Source organism: Cynocephalus volans, chromosome 8 (genome assembly GCF_027409185.1).
Source record: "Cynocephalus volans isolate mCynVol1 chromosome 8, mCynVol1.pri, whole genome shotgun sequence".
NCBI lineage: Eukaryota > Metazoa > Chordata > Mammalia > Dermoptera > Cynocephalidae > Cynocephalus > Cynocephalus volans.
Window position 1 is genome coordinate 142,332,557 of NC_084467.1, and position 27,399 is coordinate 142,359,955.

At 38.9% G+C, this 27,399-nt stretch overlaps 1 protein-coding gene across 1 annotated transcript; it reads left to right on the forward strand.

The window, feature by feature from the left end:
* Nucleotides 1–8,526: 8,526 nt before the first annotated feature.
* On the forward strand, nucleotides 8,527–18,017 carry LOC134384901 (ATP-dependent RNA helicase A-like). Its single transcript, XM_063106708.1, has 10 exons — nucleotides 8,527–8,613; nucleotides 9,710–9,870; nucleotides 11,042–11,153; nucleotides 11,732–11,893; nucleotides 11,998–12,125; nucleotides 13,577–13,806; nucleotides 13,975–14,090; nucleotides 14,925–15,125; nucleotides 17,407–17,499; nucleotides 17,532–18,017. Exons 1-10 carry the CDS (start codon nucleotides 8,597–8,599, stop codon nucleotides 17,788–17,790), a joined length of 1,479 nt encoding a protein of 492 aa, XP_062962778.1. The 5' UTR covers nucleotides 8,527–8,596; the 3' UTR covers nucleotides 17,791–18,017.
* Nucleotides 18,018–27,399: the final 9,382 nt, after the last annotated feature.

Genomic DNA, 27,399 nt, shown 5'->3' on the forward strand with positions numbered 1-27,399 from the left:
AGCCTCCTGCTGTTTACCCACACTACTTCTACAGATGATTACGCAGCATTTTGAATCCAACAAAGACTACATTTTAGAATGCAATGGAATCTTTAATCTCTTAATACTTGTTATATGGACCTTAAGATATTTTATTACAGAGTTTTTAATTAGTGAAAATTCAGGAATACCATAGAGAAAATATTTTAGAATTTAATGCTTCTTATATTTATGTAAACTTATGACTCTTTATTTATATAGTTACTTACTTTTTTATGTATATCCAGGCTATAAATATCCTTTCAAATCAATTCATGTTCTTATAACTAATTTTAGTTTTTCAAATGAATGTACTGTAATGCTTATATGTATAAACCCTATGGACAAATATAGGGCTTTTGTAAATTATACATTTATAGTAATTATTATTGTTTAATTTTTTAATGATAAACCATTACAGAGAAGAAAAAATGAATAAAAAATATAAAAATAATAAAAGTATTAACTCCAAGAGATGATTCTTGAATGTGAAGACTAAAAAAGTAATTTCAGAAACCAAATGGAAAGATTAAGATTGTGACATAATCTAAACTCAGGAAGGAGAAAAGCCAGGACATGACCTCCTCTTACAGTCATCTTTGGTGGGTTACAGAGCAAAACTTCTGTCTCAAGGGGAGGTGTAAATCTTGTAAGCACAGGGAGTAGGTGGCCAGGGGCAGAAGCCCAAACCAGACAGCCGAGGGGACAACTAGAACTGTGTTGTGCACCTCAGGCACCCTTGGCAACATGCAGAACCACAGTGCATGAGCCTTTTCCAACCCACTGCAGTGGCCCGTAGAGGAAGGAAGACATGCTCAGATGGCAACGTGTGCAACCTACTAACGCAGTTTCTAAGGTTTTTCCTTCTAAGAAAACAGACTCCTGGGCAGAATTAATTCACTAATTAAACTGATACTTATTGAGTACTCTTTATTTATATTTACAAAAAACTAATTATTTATGTGATGACTATCATAATAGGGAAGTTGAGCCCCATGGAAGCATTTAACTTCAGAGGGAGCTAACCTGGCCAAGGCTTCAGGGAGAGCTTCCCAGAGGAAATAAAGCTAAAGCTGGGATCATAAGGGTTAGGAGGAGTCAGCAGGGGGAAGACTCTGGGGCGACAGCGGAGGCAAAGGTCCTGAGGTGGCAGAGAGCCAAACATGAATTTTAAAGAGACTTGAAGAACTGTGTAGCTGAAGAATAGAAAGAGAGGGAAGGAACGGAGCACTATGGGATCTGCTGTACACGTTGATTTCCCAGCCAACGAGAATCACACTTCATAACAATGGAAGAAGATACCAGACAGATGCCTTGGCTGAGAGTATAAGGAAATCATGCAAAACTTCCAGCCACCCTCGGGGACCTTCAGGCACGTAGTGTAGAGCAAGAGTGTTTAGGCAGTAGCTATGCTCAAACCACAGATTTTTAATGAGTGCAGAGATTTTAGCTAAATGTATTAAATCATATTAAAATCCCCAAGATGGTAAAATACTCTAGAATTGGTAAAATGTTTAATAAAAATTTTCTAGGTATGAAGTCATCTCTACCACGATGTGTAACCTCCAAGCCAAGAAATAAAATTACCATGACAAAACAAAACAAAACAAAATCTAATGTACTGGGTCCTTCAGGAAATGAAGGCTAAGTCAACCTTGACACTGACTCTGAGTCAGACCCTCCACCTTGTTCTCTCAGTCACAGAACAGTTTCCGTCTGTTTCAGGGAGGGTTGTCAGATCGAAGCTGCCTCTGAGACCACCGGCTGGATAGTATGGAAACATTATTATCTGAACTTGTCAAGGTCATCTTGTTGTCAGCACCACGCTCACCCAGTGAGCTAACCGGCCATCCCTATATAGGATCCGAACCTGTGGCCCTGGTGTTATCAGCACCGCACTCTCCCGAGTGAGCCACAGGCCGGCCCTTGCCAAGGTCATCTTGCATGGCTTTCTTGCATCATCATACTTTGATACTAGTACTAAGTAGGGATGATAGCACTGGGAAGGGAAGTGAAGGAGGGAATGAGAGAGAGAGCCAAAGAAATAAATGCAAATGAAGCTAGAGTCAGGTCTAAGCAACAGAGGGCAAGAGTGGGGCAGGGGTCACAGGGCACTTACAGAAGAGAAAAAGCTCCAAGGCAAGGAGGAGGAAGCATAAGGATGTATAGGAAGACACACCGAAATACAGAGTAAATATGGGGAGAGGGCCAAGAGTAGGATGAGATGAGCCTGAAACCAATTACCCATAGTCAAGGTTATTTACACACCTGACTTTCATTCCCAAACCAAGTACTTAAGAGAAGTATTTTCATTTTCATCAGTGAGAAGGAAGTAGAAGCCACGTAGCGTAGAGGTTAAGGCCTGGGTTAAATCCAAGCTCTTTCACTTATTCATTGGATGACCTCAGACACGTTCCTTCATTTCTCTATGTCCCCGTCTTCTGCTTTAAAATGGGGATAATAATACATAGAGTCATTATGAGAATTTTAAAAGTTTACACAGTTCTTAACACAGGGACTATTCCTACTAAGCAGTCAATAAATTCTAGCTATTATTAAAAAAGGACACCACTAGTCACCAAAATTATCCTTCAAGGACTTCAATACCTCATTCTCTAATTCCCCACAGTCTAAGAAAGGAGTTTTCATATGTAAACAGGCCACTACTGAATAAATTGCTGCAGCCTTCTACAGTTTTCACCATTAGAATGTAGTTTGTGTTAGTGAGACAAATGCTACTGAGAACAGGGAGCAGGTTCACCCTGACGGTCCTGACCAATTTGGTCATCTTCTCCTTGCCTCACATCCTTCAACCCACCTCCTTCCCCAGGAAACACGTGTAACTTCCACATTTCTAACAGCTGTTTGGGGACCTTGCTCAGGGTGTTTATTCAATAATAAAGCAATAGCCAGGCAAGACAGCACAGTTTAGTGGAAATAATGCCAAATTACAAGATCTCAGAGTAAAAACACTCTACAACATGAGTCACAGCAGTGACACCATACTCTAGTTCTTCGTGTACTTCTGTCATCTTATTACTGTGACACAGACAAATGTGGTCATTTTCATCATCTGCAAGGCTGCAGGATGAGTGTACTGTTTACCTTTCTCCAACATGTAGAAAACCTAGGAGACAGTCATGCCACCATTCATCAATGCTGTTTTACTCTTCCTCAGTTATTAGAACATGAATTTCTGCTCAGGAGCATTCTACCCGTGTCCCTTAAATGTACTGGTTTTTTTGTTTGTTTGTTTTGTTTTTTGCAGGGATATTTAAAAGACCATCTCAGGCTCTTTTATGTGGCATATTACTTCTTTCTTATTTTTTTACTTAAAAAAAATCCCTTTGACATTATAACCTTTAATTCCTCTATATTTGGAGTCTTGAATCTTATTTTTGCTCTGTTCTTCACCCCTCCTTCCTCCTTTTCCCCATTTTTGTTACAACCATTCAGATTAATTTCAATCACCTGCTTAGGGTATTTGAATTTACTGGAATGAATATTGATTGCAAACTCTCTGGGAAGAATTTTTTAATACACTCCACTGTAAAGTTTCCCAGGCATTAAAGAATCACATCCAACTTTCTTTAACTCAGTTCCCTTTTCTTTAAAGTGTGTCCAATGTCTTAGATTACTACAATTTACATAATCCTTTACCAACCACTAAAATCTGGTGTCGCTATTTACAACTTCTGGGAAAAGATTAAAAGACATCCATGTCCTATCATCTGGGTGTGTGGAAATGAACGCAGAATGATTTCAACAATTCAAAGCGCTACTGTGGTAAAGAGCTTGAGAAATAAAACTTGGCTTTCCAGAAGGGAAGTGATGAGATTCAATTAAAGAAAAGGAAACAGAAGCTATTTTGACATTATATTAGTGGTTAAAGAAAGAAAGAAAGCATCATTTCCTGAGGAGTTTTAAACCTCCTTATGTAAATTTAGACAGATAGATAGGTAGATATCATAATCTCATGTACACTTCAAAGAATGAAGACTCATGGTGTAAAATCTCTACATGGTTAATAGCCCTACTTTAAATTCTCTTCACTTCTGAATTCAATGATTGTAATAAATCTGCCCTAGGGAAAATTTCCTTTTTTCTATCTGATTCAGATTTTATTATTCTAAAAGATGGTATTTTTCCTGTGTAAAAATGTCAGGAAGGCAGAAAAGGGCGCAGGTGGAATGAATGTGGGCAGAGATGTTTTCTTCTGCCATAGGAAGTTGATTCCTAAATAGTGGCCAGTTTGGGGAACCTAGAAGTAGAAACAGCATACGTTATGATATACATCAGTCTAGCCCTAACATCATAAATCACTGTGTGGCAAATATTCCAACATCGAGAAGCCTTGGAAATTTAATTCTTTGCAGCTGAAAACATTCTTGTTTTAGCAAGATAACTTTAGAGGTTCCCGATTCTGTACAAAGCCTGAACCCAGCATATTCAGAACTGGAATTACAAGAACTCTGCATGTGGGAGTCATTGCACCATCTGATACTTTTTTAAATGCATGAAGAACACCACTCTCTCCCAAGAGAAGCGCCGCGCGCTCCCAAGAGAAGCGCCGCGCGCTCCCAAGAGAAGCGCCGCGCGCTCCCAAGAGAAGCGCCGCGCGCTCCCAAGAGAAGCGCCGCGCGCTCCCAAGAGCGCCAGGGCTCTGCCCCAACCAAGGTAAATATTAACTGTTACAATGATGAGGTTGTAAGTGACATAGCCTGCAAATGTTACCAGCCTTGTAACCCATCTCAATTGAGGAGAGAAAAAGGAATCTTTTCTTGCTGAACTTAGTAAGTTTCTCATTATCCAGTTAAGGGGTGAGTGATTTTTTAAGACTTCTGTGGTCCAAGACACCAGAAACCAATCTTTCATCTTGAATGCTTCATCTGAATTTTCACATTTTCCTTCTTTAAAGTTCTTTTATCCTCTGAAAGGTTGATTAGATCCATATTTAGAAATACAGGAAAGACTGTAAAAACTTGGTACTTGGGAGCCTGTATAAAATGTAAGAGTGATGCTTGAGAGGTGGACAAATGATAGTATAAAAATGGATCTTGCATCTGAAAATTTGAATAGAATAAATGGGCTAAGACAGCTAGCAATGTAGAATTTGATAGAAAATAACCTGAGATTGTATATTTCAATTCAGAAGACCCGAGGATGAATAACAATTTAGAAAGTTTAACAGGAAAAAACAACCAAATGTAACAACTTTGTTTCTTATTACCTAGGTCTTGGTTTATCGTTGATTCTAAGTCTAAGGCAGACCTTTTGGAAAATTCAGACTACATTATTTCAGAGATAGATGAAGATGACCCAAGATTATTAGATGATAAGGAGGAGTTCATTGATCAGTAAGGAAAATATTTTTTAAAAACCAAGAGTTAATAGTCTTAAGAAAGAAATATACTCAGTAGAAGGAGCCATTAGAAGTTTCAGAGTCAAATTTAAAAGTTTGTCCTTGAGTTTTAGTCATGTCCTATAGAAAACATTAGTCAGTAGAAAAATTCTATATGGATGTAGATTCTATATTTTTGGAAATTCTGTATGTTAGTATATGATTAGTCAGCTAGAATTATTAATGACATTCGATTTCATTTGAACATAAAGAACAAATCTAGAAGACTTTTCTTATGAGCTGTAGTAATTGAGACAATCTAAAATATATCTCTATTTTTTGCAGGCTAATTGCAACCTGTCTGTGGTGACGAATATGGTCCAGAAACAAAGATGAGCATGTCTCAGTTGAATGAAAAGGAAACTCCTTTTGAACTCATTGAAGCTCTGCTTAAGTACATTGAAACCCTTAATGTTCCTGGAGCTGTGTTGGTTTTTTTGCCTGGCTGGAATTTGATTTATACTATGCAGAAGCATTTGGAATTGACCAGCCCTATTTTTAGTCCTTAACCTTTCTGTATTGTTACAGGAAGTCATCGTTATCAGATTCTGCCTCTGCATTCTCAGATTCCTGGAGAGGAGCAGAGAGGAGCAGCGCAAAGTATTCGTGACCGGCACTCAACCAGTGAGTGCACCGGCCATTCCTATATAGGATCCGAACCCGCGGCGGGAGCGTCGCCGTGCTCCCAGCGCCACACTCTCCCAAGTGCGCCACAGCTCGGCCCCAACCAAGGTAAATATTAACTGTTACAATGATGAGGTTGTAAGTGACATAGCCTGCAAATGTTACCAGCCTTGTAACCCATCTCAATTGAGGAGAGAAAAAGGAATCTTTTCTTGCTGAACTTAGTAAGTTTCTCATTATCCAGTTAAGGGGTGAGTGATTTTTTAAGACTTCTGTAATTCTTTCGTCATTTGTTAAATAAGCAAGCAAATCAGTCCTTTCAAGTACGGAATAGGAAAATTTTCTGATATAATTTTTCTTATATCGTTTTTTCACAGGTTATTTTGTCCACAAATATTGCTGAAACAAGCATTACTATAAATGATGTTGTTTATGTCATTGATTCCTGCAAGTAAGTTCCCAGGGAACCTGTTTGACTGTCCCATTGTTACCAACTGGAAACTTCTTATCAGTTAACAGAATCAAAAACACCTTATTTTTAAACTCTTGTGTTCTGTACTTCAAAATTATTGTCCATCTATAAATAGGTAATTGATAATTAAGAGTAATTGTTCATGTTGATCATATCTATCATTTGTCATGGTCGAAAGTGACAAACCTTAACACTGTAACTTCTGACTGCTTCCTGCTGCTTTTGTCTGCTGGTGTTTTGCTTATTTCCCGTTGGGTGTTTCCATTGACCACTGCCACACAATGGATGCTGTTTGTTGTGTAAGGATGACCAATACTTAGTACCTGACAGGTGTCCTACCTGATGGACACTCCTTTAAGAATTCAGTGACTTTGTATTTGGTATGAGATGACCCTGGGAAATACACAGGGAGGTGTTGTATATAAGGTAATTATATGGAAATTGACACGCATAGAGGACGACAAAGTTGAAGTTTGGTTATATCTAACTGTGCCCCATGTCTTTTCTATGTAGATCCTCAACCTGTCCTGGCAACTGAAAATAACTTGCCCATGCCCATTTTAGGGAATGGTGAGTAGCATTCTATGCCAATGCCAGTCATTTAGAAATAGCTGCCTGTGTGTGCGACACTGAAGAAATCTGAAGTTGCTTAGTTTCAAAAGGACCACACAGGCACTGCTTGATGAGGTGTGGTGTGACATCGTCCACATATTCCGGTTCCGCATATAACCTTTAGATCATAGATATCCTAAAAATTACATTAAACTTTAGAGTAGAGATGGCTTGAATAATTATCACGCACTTACATGTATGTACCAGATCCTACGTGAATGCTTTATGTTTACTAATTCACGTCAATGTTTATAAATACTCATAAAAACCTGTAAGGTAGATAGCAGTAGTACACTCATTTTCAAATGAGGAAGATAAGGCACAAAAAGGTTATTTAACTTGGCCAAGGCAATCCAGCTCGTAAGTAGCACATGTATGTTGACAGCTAGGAGGGTGTAGAGTCAAATTGCTGATTCTTAATTGTGCCATTCACAAATAGGCATGAAAGGTAGGTATGGAGAGTATCCACCACTCAGTGGATTTACTTGTGTAATAGTTATTGGTTGTACATATGTTAACCGCTCTTTACTATTTAGACAGAAAGTGAAACTGTTCACTGCTCACAACAATTGACTAACTATGCTACAGTATGGGCATCCAAAACAAACCTTGAGCAGCGGAAAGGGCAAGCTGGCCGTGTACGGCCTGGATTCTGCTTTCACCTCTGTAGTCGAGCTCGTTTTGAGAGGTAAGACCAATTCTTCAATAAAAACTGAAGTTTTTTCTAACACTTTAAACATCCTCACAATGTGCAGTCCCCCCAGCCTCCTTATACCCTGCTGTGAACTTAATGAACTCAGTGCATAAATACCTCCAGTTAAATATATTGGAGGAAGCTTAGCTTGGATAACAAGATTGTGATACGAATGAAGAGAAATCAGAAATTTTCGATGGTGCTGTGTTTGATACCATTTTACCTACTAAAAGTACAATATATGGACATTTTTTTGGTTCCACATAGCTTTGTCACTTTGGAATTACTGATATTTATAGAGTGGTTAACTTCATGAAAAATGTAAGTTAAAATAACAATATCTTTGTATTTATAGAATATTTCTTCTTTTTTCTCCTCTGTGTTACCACTAACTTGTCTCATATAATCTTCATCATGTCCCTGGGAAGTAGAAGGCATTGTCTGGATAAGGAAATTAAAGCTTAGGGAGTTTAGCTGATTTCCCCAAGACTGTACCAGAGCCAGGACTGAAATCCAAGTCTCTTAATTCTGTCCATTTCCATTTATACTACAGGGCCTTTTTGGGAATGTTGGTGGATGGGACCTACTGATTAAAAATATTCCTATCTTTCTGAATTATAGATTTAAGATATATTTGTAATTATATGTTTCTGGACATCCACGTGGCATACGTCAGTAAAGTAACGTGGGATAGAATGATATAGGTGACCAGATATATAAAATATGCTGAAGAAAAAAATCAAAGATGCTTGATTTGCTTTTATGTTGGTAACATATGGCTCCTTGGCAGTTGTAAGTATAGATTTACTTGACCATCAAGTTAACTCAGGAGACTGGCTGTAACATTTGGAAGACATCTCATTCTTTTTAAACATTAGATTGTCCCTTGAACTGAAGGAACAAGTACTTACTCTTTAACATCTTAGAGTAAAACCACCTGCTAGTTAGTAACGGCATGAATTGACCCCTATTAAGGGATTTTTGTATTTTTCTCTATAGGATGAGAAACAGATGTCATGTGCATGTATGTTAGCCTGATTTAAGTTGATCTAAGTCTTGCCAGCAGTGTTTGGAATCACATGTAAATGTTTGGAATCACACGTAAATGTTCCCCATGAATCTTTATCATGAATGTTTTATAGGGAACAAGCCTGAATTAGAAGTGTAGATACCTGAGTTTTCATAGTGTTTGTGCCTAATACAATTCATCATAAGTATTTACACTCATTAGGCCTCTGTTTCTCCCATTCTATAAAATGACATTAAGTTACTTAACCTGTTGTCTCACTTGTAAAAGGAAGATGGTAAATAATACCTAACCCAAAGGGTTGGCGTGAGAATTAAATACGTTAATGCAGAATACTTAAACAGTGCCTGGCACATAGTAAGCTCTCAGTAAATGTTTGCTATTATCGTGTTAATTTATTATAATAACTTATTTATTAGAATTTTAAAGGGTTAGATTACCTGTAATATCCTTTCCAGTGGCACTAAAATTATATGGACTAGGAAGATGGGGAGGTTGTGGAGGTTTTGTCTACCACAAAAAGTCTCGTTACCATTTTTAACCCGTGTTTGTCAGCAGATGAGACCTGAAGAAGCCATAGGTGGGGGTAATGACATTAGGGACTTTGGATCATTTTTTCATCCTCCTTCACTCCTCAGCTGAAAATGCCATCAGGTTGTAAGGGTAAAGTCAGAAGCTGCTACTCAGCCAGCTTAAATCTTGTCCAGAGAAAGTGTTTGTAGTGAGTGATAAAAGGCTCTGTGCTAAGGGATGAGGAAAAAGTAGCTCTGTCTCCCAGATTATCTTTCTGCAAAGATCTTATTAAACTACCCTCTGCAATTACACAAGGAGAATTGTTATTTTATGCTTGTTTTCTCTTAGACTTGAAACCCACATGACACCAGAGATGTTCCGAACACCATTGCATGAAATTGCTTTGAGCATCAAACTTCTGCGTCTGGGAGGAATCGGCCAATTCCTGGCCAAGGCAATTGAACCTCCACCTTTGGATGCTGTGATTGAAGCAGAGCACACTCTCAGAGGTACTTACAAGTGCAGACATACTGAACACAGGTGTCCATTTATGCTGTCTGTCTTATCCTGGCAGGTAACATTTAACAGAAGAATCAAGATGAAGGTATAGGTGAAGGTACAGTCAACAGGACTGTGATAAGAAGGCTTCCAGTGTTACCTTAGGGACTTGGTATGGTCACTATCTGTTATAGTGAACCCCATGAGAGAAGGGGATAATGAGATTTATTTTTAAAAGGTCAGGATGTCATTTTTCAGTTAGTACTTAAATATTAGAACATGAATTACTCATGATACCCACACCATTTTGTGTGCATGTCTTAGAACATTTATTTTTTCTTTTCAAACTTTTTTTTTATTTAATGTTTAGATAGCAAATTATTTTCTCAACGTAGAAACGAAGGGAAACATCACAAATTAAATTTGAAGTCAGTTGATAAGTAACAGATTTAACACTCAAAGATTTACATCCTTAATGCAAAAAGAGCTCTTAAAAATGAGTTAGAAAAATCTAATCAGAAATTTGGTGAAGGATATGAGTAGATAAGTCACACAGCCCAAAGAAACCCACGTGGCTAATAAGTACATTCTAAGATGTTGTTGCGGGGCAGGGGTGCGATGGGGGAAGGATCGGGGCTGAGGCCCATGACTCCTGTCTCAGGACCTGAGCAGCTGGCTTAGTTACTTGCCTGGTTGTTTGTCAGACTTATTATAGAAGCAGTAAAGTATAGTGAAAAAAATAAGGCCCTTGGAGCCAGATGGATCTGAATTTGAATTTGCTATGTGAACTTCAGATTTTTCTTCTCCAGATTTCATTTTTTTCTCTAAAAGTCATCAACAGATGCAAGTCAGATTTATGGCGTGTAGGTACTTATGCTGCTTTTACAATTACTACTGTGTTTATAGACTTTTCATGGACTGTTTTCAGCTTTACAAACTACATGGTCTGGTTCTAATCCTTCTTTGTATTATGCACTCCAGAGTTTAGTTTTGTTCAGTATTTCTGTGTTTGAGTGGAGAGAATTGTTGGCTGTGGACATACTGCTAACAGTTGGCTTGACCAGTGATGAAATCTTAAGTGCACTATCTGTAACCTTAATATACAAAGAAATGTTTCATCTTTGCATAGGTTAAAGGAGTGTTTATTACTGTTTCTGCTCACCAAGGAATATCTCCCCACAGAGCTTGATGCATTAGATGCCAATGATGAGTTGACTCCTCTGGGAAGAATCCTGGCTAAACTCCCCATCGAGCCCCGTCTTGGCAAAATGATGATAATGGGGTGTATTTTCTAGTAAGTGCTTTGTTTAACTGGTTATAGTTGAGTGGGTAGGACAGTTTTAGAAGCTTATCCCCTTCTCCATAAAAGCAGGATGGGCTCAGACAGAAGAAAAAACTAAATGTTATTAAGAGAAGTGGCGTACCTAGGTACCGAGAGAAGTATGAAGTAAGAAACACTGTGGGAGAAGGAGCACTGATTTCTCAAAAGGGAAGGGCATTTTCTCCCAGGTGGTTAATTTAGTTGTTCTTGAAAGAGAATAGCATTAGGAAAAGGGTATATTTTATCAGAAAGTTTTGAAGATTAAGAGATTTGGTAAAATGGAGGAGAGAGAATAGGAAAGGAAAAATATAATACTTGGTCATAATTTGTGATAAATATGCAGCCATTAATATTAGAACTCATTACTTTTTCCCTTTCTGCTTCTGGAGAGAGCAACTGTAAAGTTCTTTGTTAAGCCAATTTCAGTGCTAATAAAAGCAGTATCAAAGCCGGTAAAGACTCTGAAGCACATGACCCACAGTTGTCAATACTGCCCAAGCTGCTGGCAACAAGATTGTAGTCTAGTCTGAATTTAACTGTTTGTGTTTCAGTGTGGGAGATGCCGTCTGTACCATTTCTGCTGCTACCTGCTTTCCAGAGCCTTTCATCAGTGAAGGGAAGCGGCTGGGCTATGTCCATCGAAATTTTGCTGGAAACAGATTTTCTGATCATGTGGCCCTTTTGTCAGTATTTCAGGCCTGGGATGATGCTAGGTATGGGCTTGAAAGAGAATTATTGTGAGATTTGGGTGAACTGTGTCTAGTGTCTAGTTCTCTGGCCTGTGAGAATAACTCCGTATCATACCAATTTATTTTAGAATGGGTGGAGAAGAAGCAGAGATACGTTTTTGTGAGCACAAGAGACTCAATATGGCTACACTGAGAATGACTTGGGAAGCCAAAGTTCAGCTCAAAGAGATTCTGATTAATTCTGGATTTCCCGAAGGTAAGACTTTTCCCATTCTTTAGATAATATTTGAAGTGACATTTATGTACTACATGCACATTGGCAGTGCATTATACTTGAGCTTCAAACTTTAGACCCTATTATTTTTCTGTGTTTCCAGCTATTTCTCAGTTCTTTGAATTGTGGCAACATCAGTTTTTCACATTAATTCAGTTTTTAAAAAAAGGAAGCATAAGGTTATGATGCCTAAAGGCAGTAAAAGCAATTGCGGTGTAGTAGACAGATGATAAATGTTTTAAGCGTTGTGCTGCTTCGACCAACAGAAGTTTTTTTAAATCTCTCTATTTATCTCATAAACACTGCTCTTGCTTTCAGAATGAGCACCTTGTTGAATAACCTCAAGTAATAGTTTGAGAAGGGATTTATCAGTCCATTTTAAATGGCTTTAATTTAAACTTGTAATGTAGAGACAATTACAGAGGACCTTGTGATGTAGAAAGAATAATCCAACTATTAGTTTCTTGATATAAAGTTGAGCTTTATACTTTTCTTTTCCAACTGTGTTAAGAGAATTATTTCCTAAAATGTCAAGAACCGGAATGCATTACCAGAATTAGGATCTGTTTAGTTGAGAGACAAGGTTTTTGGGCAAGATGGCAAGTTTTATAAAGATATAACCTAAATAACTAAACAAAGTAGTTCTCTTCTGTTGTAAGCTTTTCTCAATAATCAAGAGAAAGGGAAAGAGCATTTTTTATATGATAGAATCTTTACAACAATCCTGAGATGCAGATGTTATTACCTTATTTTGTAGATAACAAAACAGACACAAGTGTAAATTACTTGTCCAAATTCATTCAATTAGGAGGTTGTAAGACTAGAACTCGGGTTTGCCTAAAGCAAACTATGTCTGTGCTCTTCACGTGTCAACTCTCACAGTTTCTAATCGATGATGTAGCACTCATGAAGTGTACTCGGGATGAAAACAGCCTTCATGACCGTGCGTGTCCTCTTAGACTTTCACTCCATCTTCTCTACAAGCAACAACTATTTAAGGGTGGCAGTTGGTTAGAGCACAGTTTTACAGTATCAAGGTCAAGGGTTCAGATCCCTGTACTGGCCAACCACCAAAAAAGAAAAAAAAAAATGAAAAGAGTAGCAGATAAATACTTTGACTGTGGTCCTGTCATTCTATTATTCTGAGAGTAGATGGCTGATTGGGATATTTTTTAAAGTAACATCTCAGTCTTATGTTATGGTTAAGTCTGTAAGAGAATAGAGACATTTTAGTTTTCTGATTGTGGAGATTCAGCAAAATTTCTCCTTGAACTTAATTGGGTGCAAGCGTTCTGAGAAGAGAGAAAGTTTTATAGATGGGTTATTTGAAAATGAGGGTTGGGGGAGAAGTCAGTTCTCTTAATTCTCTTCAGTGGAGTGACATGAAGATTAGCTAGTTACCTGATTTTTTTTTTCTTCTTCTTCCTCAACAGATTGTTTGCTAACACAAGTATTTACTAACACTGGACCAGATAATAACTTGGATGTTGTTATCTCTCTCCTGGCTTTTGGTGTGTACCCCAACGTATGCTATCATAAGGAAAAGAGAAAGATTCTCACCACTGAAGGGCGTAATGCACTTATCCACAAATCATCTGTTAATTGTCCTTTTAGCAGCCAAGACATGAAGTACCCGTCTCCCTTCTTTGTATTTGGTGAAAAGGTAAGAAAATATTAGTTTAGAAAAGTTTACATTGAAAATACAAGTTGTCTGTATTTACTAATAATTGGGAACATGAGTTTTAATGTCTAAAGCATAGTTGTAATTATATGGCAATATTGGCAGTTGGAATGTCGATCGTTTCCCTCTTGCTTCTTTCTCCATCCACAGATTCGAACCCGAGCCATCTCTGCTAAAGGCATGACCTTAGTCACCCCTCTGCAGTTACTTCTCTTTGCCTCCAAGAAAGTCCAATCCGATGGGCAGATTGTGCTTGTAGATGACTGGTACGGATTTTCAGATGTGAACTCCAAACTGAAGTCTTAGAATTGAGATGTGATGGAATTCAGGGGCTCATCTAATTTGTGAAACAAACATGGCAAAATATGATGGCTCAAATGTAGTGCTTTATAACCTCTTTTCTTGGAGAGTGGCAAATCTTGGTAGTATGGTTTGTTATAAACTAAATTCTTAAATTAACTATACCAGTAGAAGCAAGTGCATTAGGAATTTGAGCTGCCTCCACCCCTGTGAATACTGTCATCATGGAATTAGAATCTAACTGGATCTTGGGAACCTCTTTTGCGTACTCTCTACATTGGTCAGAAACTTGTGATAAGCACCTGGCAAAAATGGAATAGTGCTTAGTGGACAGTCAATAGGTTTAGCCATAGTCTTGAAAACCTAGAAAACTCCAGTATTCTGAGTTTCTTAATTTATTCTTTTATTGGAGGCTGATCTGTATTGATAGCCATATTTGGCTTGATAGACTTAATGGTTTAAGATTCCTGCCAATAACTAGCAGTGAATTGCAAGAGGTTGTTGCAAATTATTGTTTCTTTTTTTTGTTTTTGGCAGCTGGCTGGTACAGGGATTGAACCCTGGGCCTTGGTGTTACCAGCACTGTGCTCTAACCAACTGGGATACCAGCCAGCCCATTGTTACTCTTCATCCCTGTTAATACTTGCCTAAGTCTGAGGCTATTACAATAGTTTAAAGAATTCATACTTGTTAAGAAGTTAAATTTATTGCGTGATTGCCATGAGTGAAATTGAGAAATAAGTCTTTTTCTGCTTGTATTCCCTCTCTTATTTTTTTTAAGTTGTTTTTCTCCGTTTTAGGATCAAACTGCAAATATCTCATGAAGCTGCTTCCTGCATCACTGCTCTTCGAGCAGCGATGGAGGCTCTGGTTGTTGAAGTCACCAAACAACCTGATATCCTCAGCCAGTTGGACCCTGTAAATGAACGTATGCTGAACACAATTCGCCAGATCTCTAGGCCTTCGGCTGCTGGTATCAACCTTATGATTGGCAGTACACGGTAAGTACCGCATTAACTTCTCTTTGAACTGAGCAGAAGATAGAAATCTTATGCAGGCCTAGAATACCAGAGTTCATTGATAGAGGCAGAATTCTAGACAAGCACTAACTATGGAATTTAGTTCTGGCTAACGCATTCAGAACAAAAGAATGTAATTTACTTTTGTTTGTCTCTGTATTAATAACCTGTCTACTACATCAGTGCATGTTAGACATAGAGAATGACCTTATTAAAAGTATATACATAGTCCAGAGTGGGTCACATGGCTTCGAAGTGACAGCCTATACAGTCCTCAGTCACATCTCTAAAGAAAATATTGATGAGGGGTTAAATTACTTCTTCCTTAAGTGAAAAGCATCAGGGTTTATCTTTGGAAAATAGAAGGCCATGGATATATTAAAGGAAAGAAGTATGAAATTTCTCTTAATTTTTAAAATGTTTTATTTGCTTCTGCTTTTTTCTCTTCATTTTTTTTTTTTTTTTTAGCCTGTAATTTTTTATTTGGAAATATTTGATACCTACAGAAAAGGCAGAAGAATAGTACAGCGTACACCCATATAGTCTTTATTTAGGTTCACTAACTTTTGTCATTTTGTGACATTTGCTTAATCATTTGCGATGAAGTTGCAACACTTACATTTTACATCCATATATTTCATTTGTCTTTTAAGAACATGGCCACACTATCACAGTCACACTCTAAAAAGTTAAGTATTCCAATAATACTATATAATATACAAATGTATTAAAAATTTTCAAATTATTTATCCAAAAATGCTCTTTAATCTCCTTATCAACGATCACTTACTGTATTTAGTTGTAAACCATTATAATTTTAATATAGCAGAATTATTAGGTACTTCATGGATTCTGGTTTTCCATTTTTGTTATAAGTGAGTTATTTACTTTTTAAACTTTATTTATTAAACACAAAATACTTAGTGTGTTCCAGGCACTATGCCTAGTGCTTTTCTAATATAGATTATTATTCCCTTTAATACAAATAAAGTAAATAGGCGCAGATAACTTAAGACCCAAGGTCATCCAGCTGCTAACTGGTATATCAAATTCAAACCCAGGCAGTGTGGCTCCTAAAATTGTGCTCTTATGCCATGTTGTGGACCTCCCAGTTGGTCAGATGTATGGAAGAATTCTTGAGAAGGGGAATCTTCAAAAACAAAAATAGAAACTAAGTGTCATAGGCAGTTACAAATGAAGTGCTCGTGGGTATTTAAGGAAAAGAGAGTATTTTTGGCAGGAGGGGTGGTGAGCAAAGAGGCTGCACATATAACCTACTTGTGTGAAAGACAAAAGTCCAGAAACTAGAACAGACAGGACAAATACAAGAAAGTTTAGGATGTACAAATATGATGGTAGTCCAGATTACAGTAGGGAGAATTGAATGGGGGAAGTGACTGGTTTAGACAGGTTCGTGGTCGATTCATGAAGAATTGGTTACCGATGGATTAAAATGGGGGAGCAGTGAAGGGATGAAGAGAGAGATCACAGGCATATTTCTGATGTGGACAGCTGCTGAACTGTAGTGCTAGTCTCTGAGAATAGCTTCACGTTATGCTGAATTGGGTTGTTGGTAAAATACTCAGATTTCCGCAGTTTTTTTGGGTTTTTTTGTTTGTTGGGTTGTTTTTTTGGCAGTTGGCAGATACAGAAATCTGAATCTGAACTCTTGACCTTGGTGTTATCAGCACCAACTGTAACCAACTGAGCTAACCGGCCATCCCTGCAATTTTTCAGTAGTCCTCATTTTATTTGTCATATGAAACAGATTTAGGTGTGAACAAATTACCAAAGACATTTTTCAGAAACATATTTCAGAGTTAATGCAAGAAAATATTTGGTAATAAAGATCAAATAGTTTATTGCCAGCTCCGGGAAACTCTTCCTAAGGTATTATTTAATAATACTTGCTTTCGTGCTCGCTTCGGCAGCACATATACTAAAAAATAATACTTGCTTTCTTCAACACTGTATTGTTGAACTGAGCGAAAGAGGGTTATCCTTAAGTTGTGTTGTGTGGACATACTGCCAAGACTCCAGACCTTTGATAATGAACCAGAAAGAATTTTAAAAAAACATTGATGTCACTTTCTGTGTCTATTTTGGAAAAGCAGATTTATTTCATTTCAGTTTGTATTTGTGCATTTGACTTCATTCTCTTTATGCCTTAAATTTTCAAATATGACTAAATGTGTGTGTTTGGTGACTACTTGAGATGTATCAAGAATGCTTTGCTGAAGTGTTGGTTTTGTGCTTTTCCCAGGTATGGAGATGGTCCACGTCCTCCCAAGATGGCTCGATATGACAACGGAAGTGGATACAGAAGGGGAGGTTCTGGGTATGGTGGGGGGGATACGTCAGTGGCTACAGCAGTGGAGGTTATGGTAGTGGAGGCTACAGAGGTGGGGGCGGCTATGGCAATGGAGGCTACGGTGGTGGCTCCAACTCCTATCGGGGAGGATATGGTGGAGGTGGAGGTGGTGGTGGAGGCTACAGAGGAGGTTCCCGAGGTGGCTATAGAGGCGGCTCTGGAGACTACAGAGGGTCTAGTGGAGGCTTCAGAGGATCTGGGGGATTCCAGCGAGGTGGCAGGGGAGGCTATGGAAGTGGCTACTTTGGACAAGGAAGAGGAGGTGGTGGCTATTAAAGCTTGGTTATGCCTGCGTGTAGACACTTTTAAAAAAATGCATGCTATGTGTTTTCCCAAGGTGTTTATTTGCCACCAGAACGTAAACCTATTTTCCACCCATTCTGGTTCATTGTAGTTTAAGGAAACCAAGCTTATAGGTACATTAGTGATTTTGTTTATATTATGTAAAATATAACTAATATAGAAGAACCACAGTTTGTAGTTTTTGCTTTAAGGAGTAAAGATTTGCCTTTAAAATTAACTTGATATTTTCTTGGCTTTCATTTAGTATAATAGAAAATAAAGTATTACACTAAATACTGGCCGTGTAGTTGATTCTTGATTTTACGTATATACCAAGCGATCTTATCACTTGAAATAGAGTAAGTACCCTTGGAATTGAATTGCTACTCTTGCTATAAATACTGGCCATTGCACAAGTCACATGGACCTCTGCATGAATGAAACTATTTTGACCTATGGCTGAACATTTTGGCGTCCTCCCAAACTTTGTCTTTGAAAAATCCTAACCCAGGGTCAGCATTTTCTTTGCTAATTTAGTTTCCAGTGTAAAAATTAAAGGTAATCCACAGAACGCTTGAATAAAGATCATATTTAGGCAAAGAACAAAGGTAAGTGAAGCTTCAGCAGTGCATAAAGAGGGGAGATATTTGACAAATTTATCTACATTAACATATACTTTAAAGGTTATTTGTTAAGCTACTTTGTTTTAGTAGAAATGTTTGCACATTTCTAACACTTTATAGTTTCCAATGAGTTTTCACTGATTTCTCATAAGAGCGCACAATATAGTGGAGAATGCAAAGGCGTTGGATTAGACAATTACATTTATATCTTAATTCTGTTCTCTGCTACTTGGGAGAACTTGGGCAAGTTATATTTTGTCTTAGTGTCCTTTTCAAAGCCCTCTTCTCATTCTGCATATGTGCTTTAGATGCCCTTCAGCAGTTACTGTTGATAGCTGGTGACTCCTGTCTATTTACAGACACTCAAATCTGTATCTCCAACTGAGATTTCCTTTCTGAGCATCAGACCCATATAAACAACTGCTCACTGGACATACATCTCTGCTTAGATATCCCACAGGAAAAAGAAAACTCAGTAATTTTCAAATTGAAGAACATTCCCCACTCCCAACCCACTGTATCCCATGTTCTCTGTTCCCTGTTCAACTATTTTCTTTTTATCACAGGAGTTTCAAATACTTAGTGGCTTAAGCCATATATACAAGGGTCTCCAGAAAATTCATGGAAAATATGTACTATGAAAAAACAGCATGGATTTCAAATTTTTTTTCACCAAAATAAACTCATTCTTACTTGTTATGACATCTGAACAGGATCTAATTTGAGGCACTAAGAAGGTTAAGACATCAGTTTGAAAAGAGCCCCTGTCAGAGCAACGTGAATTCTGCTGAAATTGAAGAACGAATAAACAACAACTTTAGGGTGAAGCTTGGGAGGAAGAATGGTGAAATCATTAATGCTTTATGGAAAGTTTATGGGGACAGTGCCCTAAAGAAATCAACACTTTACAAGTGGATAACTCATTTGAAGGGGGTGAGATGATGCTGAAGCTTGCAGCAGCAGAATACCAACATCAGTTTGCAAGGAAAAAATTAATCTCGTTTGTGCCCTCCTTGAAGAGGACGGATGATTGAAAGCAGGAACAGTAGCCAACAGCACAGACATCTCAGTTGGCTCAGCTTACACAATTCTGACTGCAAAATTAAAGTTGGGCAAACTCTTCACTTGATAGGTACCAAAACTGTTGTGCCCAAATCCGCTGCAGACAAGAGCAAAGCTTGCAATGCAAATTTTAAACAAGTGAGATGAAGATCTTGAAGACAAAGCACAATCAAGGCAATGGCTACCAAGAGGAAGTGGTCCAGTCAAAGCAAAAATGCACTGGTCAAGAACAAAGGTCGTGGCAACCGTTTTGGGGGATGATCAAGACGTTTTGCTTGTTGACTTTCTGGAGGGCCAAAGAAGGATAATATCTACTTATTAGGGGAGTGTTTGGAGAAAGTTATCCAAAGATTTAGCAGAAAAACAGCCAGGAAAGCTTTTCCAGAGAGCCCTTCTCCACCAGGACAATGATTTTCATTCCTCTCCTCAGACAAGGGCAATGTTGTAGGAGGTTCAATGGGAAATTGTTAGGAATCCGCCTTATGTTCCTGAATTGACTCCTTCTGACTTGTTACCTAATCTTAAAAAATCCTTAAAGGACACCCGTTTTTTTTCAGTTAATAATGTGAAAAAGATACATTGACATGGTTAAATTTCCAAGATCCTCAGTTTAGAGATGGGTTAAATGGCTGGTATCATTGTTTACAAAGGGGTCAAACTTGATAGAATTGAGAAAGTGTGTATTTTTTATTTCTATCTTTTTTTGTTATTAGCATATTCATCATAACATCATAATCCTTCCCCATGCCCTCCACCTGACCTCTCACTCCCCAACCCTCCCTTCCTACTCATCTCTAGTATCCTTAGCTTTGCTTAGCTTTCTTCTCTCCTTCTGAAAGTTCAACAGATTATGGTCTTGTCTGTCTCTCTCTCTCTTTCTCTCTTTCACTTTCTTTTTCTTTCTATCCTCCATGTTGCTATCATTTTCTTTTAAGTTTACTACTATTTTTTTTATGTTCTAAGATGTTGCAGAACTGTTGTGGGGGAGAGGGAGATGGGAATGGGGAAGGAAATAGGGTGGGAGGAGGAAGGAGAGGGGACATGGTTGAGGCCCATGGCACCCCCCTGATTCCTTCAGGGGAAACCAGGGGGCTTCCAGTGGTGGCTTAGTGGTCATGGCCAGGCTGGATGCAGATGTTGGCAGAGGCATGGCTGAGGCTCTCGGTCCCCGAACAACAGGCTCAGGAGCCCAGGGCACTACCAGCCATTTCTCGGTGGTCATCGCTGGGCTGGTTGCAGGTGTTGGGGGCATGGCTGAGGCCCCCAGCCCTCCCTGTCCCTGGCTTGGTAGCCCAGGGGACTTCCAGTCCTTCTAGGCTTTATAGGTGTTCTTTGGTGATGTGAGCCCTCTACTAGTTAATATCAAACTCTATCTCTGGTCTGTGGGTATTTTGTTTTTTCTTTCAGTTCTGTGTTGGATTATTTGCTGTTCCTACCACTTAAACTCTGCACTGGAACTAATTTGTTGTCCTTTGCTTCCTTCTAAAATGGGAGAACTTCCTGTGGGGAGCAGCACTTGAGCCCTGTAGTTGAGTTAAGCTAAATTGCTGCTTTGCTGCTGATTCCCTGGGGAAGGCTTTGGGCAGCTCAGGTTTTAATTGTTGAGCTTGTATGCACTTCTGGGTCTTGTGAGGTCTGGTAAACCTGGGTTGTGTGGAAACTCTGGTCTGGGCCTGAGTCTTGTCAGCAAACTGCACCCCTGCAGCTCTATATTCCTGACCAGTCTCCACTGTGGTCATGATTGGGGGCAGATCAGCTGTCCTGGCTGTGCCCCAGTGTCCCTCCGTGGGCCCTTCTCCCCCACACCCCTCACTCCAAACACTTCCCATGGGACAAGCCGTGTGCCGGTCCTTTACAATGACTAACTGGCCTCTAAGTGGCTCCTTTTTTCAGTTGTTCTGGCTCCTCACTCCTATGTTGGTCCATGGGAACCCTGATAGTGGTCTAGCTGGCCTGGGGGCCACCAAGGCCCTCCTCCCCTGCCACCCCCAAGCAACTTCATACAATGGGCACAGCTGCAGCTTTTGCCAACTCCTGCTCCATGTGCTCAGCAGCTCCAGCCTTGAAGCAGCCAGGGCTCGAAATGGTGGGAGCGATCCTTTCTTTCATCGTGCCTTCTCCCACCTTCATGCACTCCATAGGGGTCTCCCCTTCCCCTGAGCTCTAGTGTCCCCATCTTGGTTGTTGTTGCTTTTTAATCATTGTAAATAGGTTGATTTGTGGAAGAGAGTGATGGTGGGGACCATCTGTTCTGCCATCTTGACTGGAAGTCCCATGTTGCTATCTTTTAATTCCATTTTTCCATGAAATTTTGAAGTCAAATATGTCACCACGTCCAGTCAATTCAAAACATCTTTTGACCTGTGCTTTTCTAACCCAATGCCTCTGTTCTAGTCAAGCTGTCATTAGCGTGGACATAAATGCCACAACCTCAGCCGGTCACGCTGCAGTCCTGCCTCCATCTTCACACTGCAGTTACTCCCGTACAAATCTAATGCCACCCCCTCTGCTTCTGACCTAAGCCAGAGGTTCCTGTTGCTCTCCAGGTAGAGGCTCAGCTGCCTTCTTACCCCCACTCCTGCCCCACCCGCAGTTCTGTACAGCTGTAGCTAGCCCCGTGTATGGACCCTGCTTCTTTCTCTTGCCCTTTACACTTTGTCAGACTCTCATAAAAGGTATAAAATCGCTAATGCGTGCCTCACATAACTGACAGTCATCCCTCCCACAACTTTAGTTAGAAATGAGAAGTTGAAAGATGGGCAAAAATGGCCAAAAATGTCAAATGACATTCTCTAAAGTTTGAAAGAGCCACTCAGGCATAGTTCTTAAATTCTTTTAGTATTTACCTAAAGACCTGAGGAGGTCCCTATGCAGGTGTTTGGAACTCTGTGTAGCTCTCTGCTCTGTTCTGGCCCACAAGTTCCAGCTGTCCTGCCTAAACTCCAGTCTCTTCAACTCACTGAGACTCTAGTGCAGTGGCTGGTGTTTTCTCCCTCAACAGGGTTCTGAACATCCGAGGGGCCCTGACATTTTCCTATTTTTCCCAACAGGCATGTACACAAACTTTTTATTTAAAATTTCAAGTTGTTCTCAGTCTTCAAACTTGGCTATTATACTCCAATTTAAAAACAAATGATTTGGTCCAGTCACTGAATGTATAATGTATACAAATCCATGAACTTTTTGAGGTGCCCTTTTACAGTTTTCTCATTTTTCACTTTAATACTTTGGGAAAATTAGGTCCCTGTCCTCAAATTTACTGCTTTCTGGTTGACATGACTGTTAAATCTGTGAGATAATAAGCATGCATCTCCCAACTGGGGTGTCCCACAAAGACTGGCAACTCCATGACAGTTTCTGTACTCAAAGAAACCTCGTGTATGCCTTTCAGCCACTTGCCACTTTCACTGCTACTTCATAAACTGACTGTGATTCCCATTCTGCTGTTGAGCTGAGGCTCTACCCCAGCTGCTACTGGCATCCAGGAAATCTTCACTCCCACTGCCAGCCCATCACAGAAAGGAAAAAAGAGGTTCTAACTCACCCCTTCTCATCCCACTCCCAAGGCCACTCTCCTAACCTAAATTTGTCCAGTCTTCATCTCTAGAATCAACATTTCCGTCCTTAGCACATGTGACAAAATCTTAAAAGTTCTGAATTGTAAAATCTCACTTCAGTGTTTTGCATAGGCAGAAACCTATTACATTTTTTGACAAAAACTATTGAGCAGTATTAACTTGCAATACATAGTACAGTGTGGGATATAATGGTTACTTAGATCCAGTGCTTATACTTACACTGTGAGTAATTTAGTCTAGTATGAAAGCTTTTTTTAGTGTACATGAGCTGTGTATTGGATAGTTGGTCCTACTGGAAGAAACTTCTTAAATCCCATTTGAGGAGTAAAATTAGGATTTATCTTCCCTTGGCCTAGAATACTGGTTAAGATATAGGCAGTAGGCAGAATAATGGTCCCCCACGTTTAAACCCCATGTTGAAATCCCTAGATTCTGTGCTATACTTAACAGGGCCAAAAGGACTCTGCAAATGTGACTAACATTAAGGACCCTGAGATGGGAAATTTAACCTGTATTATCCAGGTGGGCTCAATCTAATAACATGAGTCCTTAAAAAGTGGAAAAGGTAGAAAGAATTCGGAAGACTTGCATCTGTTTCAATCTTATGGAATAGTTTGTAAAGAATTGGTGTCAATTCCTCTTTGAATGTTTGGTAAAATTCTGCTGTGAATCCATCTGGTCCTGGGCTTTTCTTTGTTGGGAGCCTTCTGATAACAGCTTCAATCTCCTTTATTGTTATTGGTCTGTTCAGATTTTCTATATCTTCATGGCTCAGTTTTGGGAGCTTGTGTGTGTCTAGAAATTTATCCATTTCCTCCAGATTTTCAAACTTGTTGGCCTATAGTTTTTTATAGTAGTCTCGAATGATTCCTTGTATTTCAGATGAATCAGTTGTAATATCACCTTTTTCATTTCTAATTTTTGTTATTTGAATCTTCTCTCTTCTTTTTGTTGTTAGCCATGCTAATGGTTTGTCAATTTAATTTATCTTTTCAAAAAACCAACTTTTTGATTCATTGATCTTTTGTATTGTTTTTTGGGTTTCAGTTTCATAATCCTGATACCAAAACCAGGTAAAGATATAACCAAAAAAGAAAACTACAGGCCGATATCCTTGATGAATATAGATGCAAAAATCCTTAATAAAATACTAGCTAACACAATATTGCAACACATACACAAAATTATTCACCACGATCAAGTGGGATTCATCCCAGGGATGCAAGGTTGGTTCAACATACGCAAATCAATAAATGTGATACACCATATTAATAAAGTCAAACACAAGGACCATATGATCATCTCTATAGATGCTGAAAAAGCATTTGATAAAATTCAACACTCATTCGTGACAAAGACCCTCTATAAGTTAGGTATAGATGGAAAGTATCTCAACATAATTAAAGCCATATATGACAAACCCACCGCTAATATCATCCTGAATGGGGAAAAACTGAAAGCTTTCCCTTTAAGAACAGGAACTAGACAAGGATGCCCACTCTCATCACTCTTATTCAAATTGGTGTTGGAAGTACTAGCCAGAACAATCAGAGAAGAGAAGGAAGTAAAGGGCATCCAGATTGGAAAGGATGAAGTCAAACTGTCCCTGTTTGCAGATAACATGATCCTATATATCGAACAGCCTAAAAAGTCTACAAAAAAACTCTTGGAGGTGATAAATGACTTCAGCACAGTAGCAGGATACAAAATCAACACACAAAAATCAGTAGCATTTCTATTCTCCAATAGTGAACATGCAGAACGAGAAATCAAGAAAGCCTGCCCATTTACAATAGCCACCCCAAAAATAAAATACTTAGGAATTGAGTTAACCAAGGATGTGAAAAATCTCTATAATGAGAACTACAAACCACTGCTGAGAGAAATTAGAGAGGATACAAGAAGATGGAAAGATATCCCATGCTCTTGGATTGGAAGAATCAACATAGTGAAAATGTCCATACTACCCAAAGTGATATACAAATTTAATGCAATCCCCATCAAAATTCCAAAGATATTTTTCTCAGAAATGGAAAGAACTATCCAGACATTTATATGGAATAACAAAAGACCATGCATAGCCAAAGCAACGCTGACGAAAAAAAATAAAGCTGGAGGCATAACACTACCTGACTTTAAACTATACTACAAAGCTATAATAACGAAAACAGTATGGTACTGGCATAAAAACAGACATACTGATAAATGGAATAGAATAGAGAATACAGAAATCAACCCACACACCTACAGCTACCTGATCTTTGACAAAGGCACCAAGCCTATACACTGGGGAAGAGACTGCCTCTTTAGCAAATGGTGCTGGGAGAACTGGATATCAATATGCAGGAGAATGAAACTAGACCCATACCTTTCACCATACAGTAAAGTCAACTCAAAATGGATTAAAGAATTAAATATAAACCCTGAAACAATAAAACTTCTTAAAGAAAACATAGGAGAGACACTTCAGGAAATAGGACTGGACACAGACTTCATGAATACGACCCCAAAAGCACGGGCAACCAAAGGAAAAATAAACAAATGGGATTATATCAAACTAAAAAGCTTCTGCACAGCAAAAGAAACAAATAACAGAGTTAAAAGACAACCAACAGAGTGGGAGAAAATATTTGCAAAATATACATCTGACAAAGGATTAATATCCAGAATATATAAGGAACTCAAACAACTTTACAAGAAAAAAACAAGCAACCCAATTAAAAAATGGGCAAATAGCTAAGCAGGCATTCCTCTAAGGAAGATATACAAATGGCCAACAGACATATGAAAAAATGCTCAACATCACTCAGCATCCGGGAAATGCAAATCAAAACCACACTGAGATACCATCTCACCCCAGTTAGGATGGCTAAAATCCAAAAGACTCTGAATGATAAATGCTGGCGAGGTTGCGGAGAAAAAGGAACTCTCATCCATTGTTGGTGGGACTGCAAAATGCTGCAGCCTCTATGGAAAATGGTATGGAGGTTCCTCAAACAACTGCAGATAGATCTGCCATATGACCCAGCTATCCCACTGTTGGGAATATACCCAGAGGAATGGAAATCATCAACTTGAAGGTATACCTGTTCCCCAGTGTTCATCGCAGCACTCTTTACAATAGCCAAGAGTTGGAACCAGCCCAAATGTCCATCATCGGATGAGTCGATACGGAAAATGTGGTATATCTACACAATGGAATACTACTCAGCTATAAAAATGAATGAAATACTGCCATTTGCAACAACATGGATGGACCTTGAGAGAATTATATTAAGTGAAACAAGTCAGGCACAGAAAGAGAAATACCACATGTTCTTATTTAATGGTGGGAGCTAAAAATAAATAAATAAATTCACACACACACACAAAAACCGCGGGGGGGGAGGGAGACATAACAACTATAATTCCTTGAAGTTGATACGACAAGCAAACAGAAAGGACATTGTTGGGAGGGAGGGGGGAGAGGGAGGAGGGAGGGAGGTTTCGGTAATGGGCCACAATAATCAACCACATTGTATATTGACAAAATAAAATTAAGAAAAACAAAATTAATTAATTAATTAATTAATAAGTGGAAAAGGTAGGCAGAAGAGTGGATCAGGGAGGTAAGACAGAGAAGAGGTAGGAGGAATTCAGAGGAGAAAGGCTTGATCCACTATTACTGACTTTGAAGATGGTAGAAGGGGGCCATGAGCCAAGAAATGCAATCAGCCACTAGAAACTGGAACTGAGCTGACAACCATCAAGAAAACTGATCTCAGTCCTAGATTGCAAGGAACTAAATTCTGTCAACAACCCAAATGAGCAAAGAAATACATCCTCCCAGGAAGGATCCAGAAAGGAATGTGTAGACCTGTCAGCACCTTGATTTTAGCCCAGTGAGACCAGACCCATGTCAGACTTTTGATCTACAGAACAGTGAGTTAGTAAATTCATGTTAAGCCTCTAAGGTTGTAGTAATGTGTTAATAGAAAACTAATACAACATATAAATTCAGTCTTTTATTATAAGATATGGGGGGAAAAGTAGGGGTGGGAAGGTGGAAGAAAAAATATGAAAGATCAGAATTCTTAGATAACCTTTAAAATGCTTTGTGCATGCATTAGGGATATGAGATTAGGAAAAAACAGTATCACTGTATTTTGAAGTTGACCTGGGAAAAGAGAAATTGGTTAGAAACCAGTGGCTGCAGCAGAAAGGAGGCAGATGACCAGTGAGAAGGTTGTTCACACAAAGCTATTGCTCTTTCCGCTCACCCCCAAAGATTCTTATTTTTGCCGATTACTTCTTTCTGAAGCTAAAAACTGAGGAAGTTGGTAAAGGAAGAGGATTGGAAA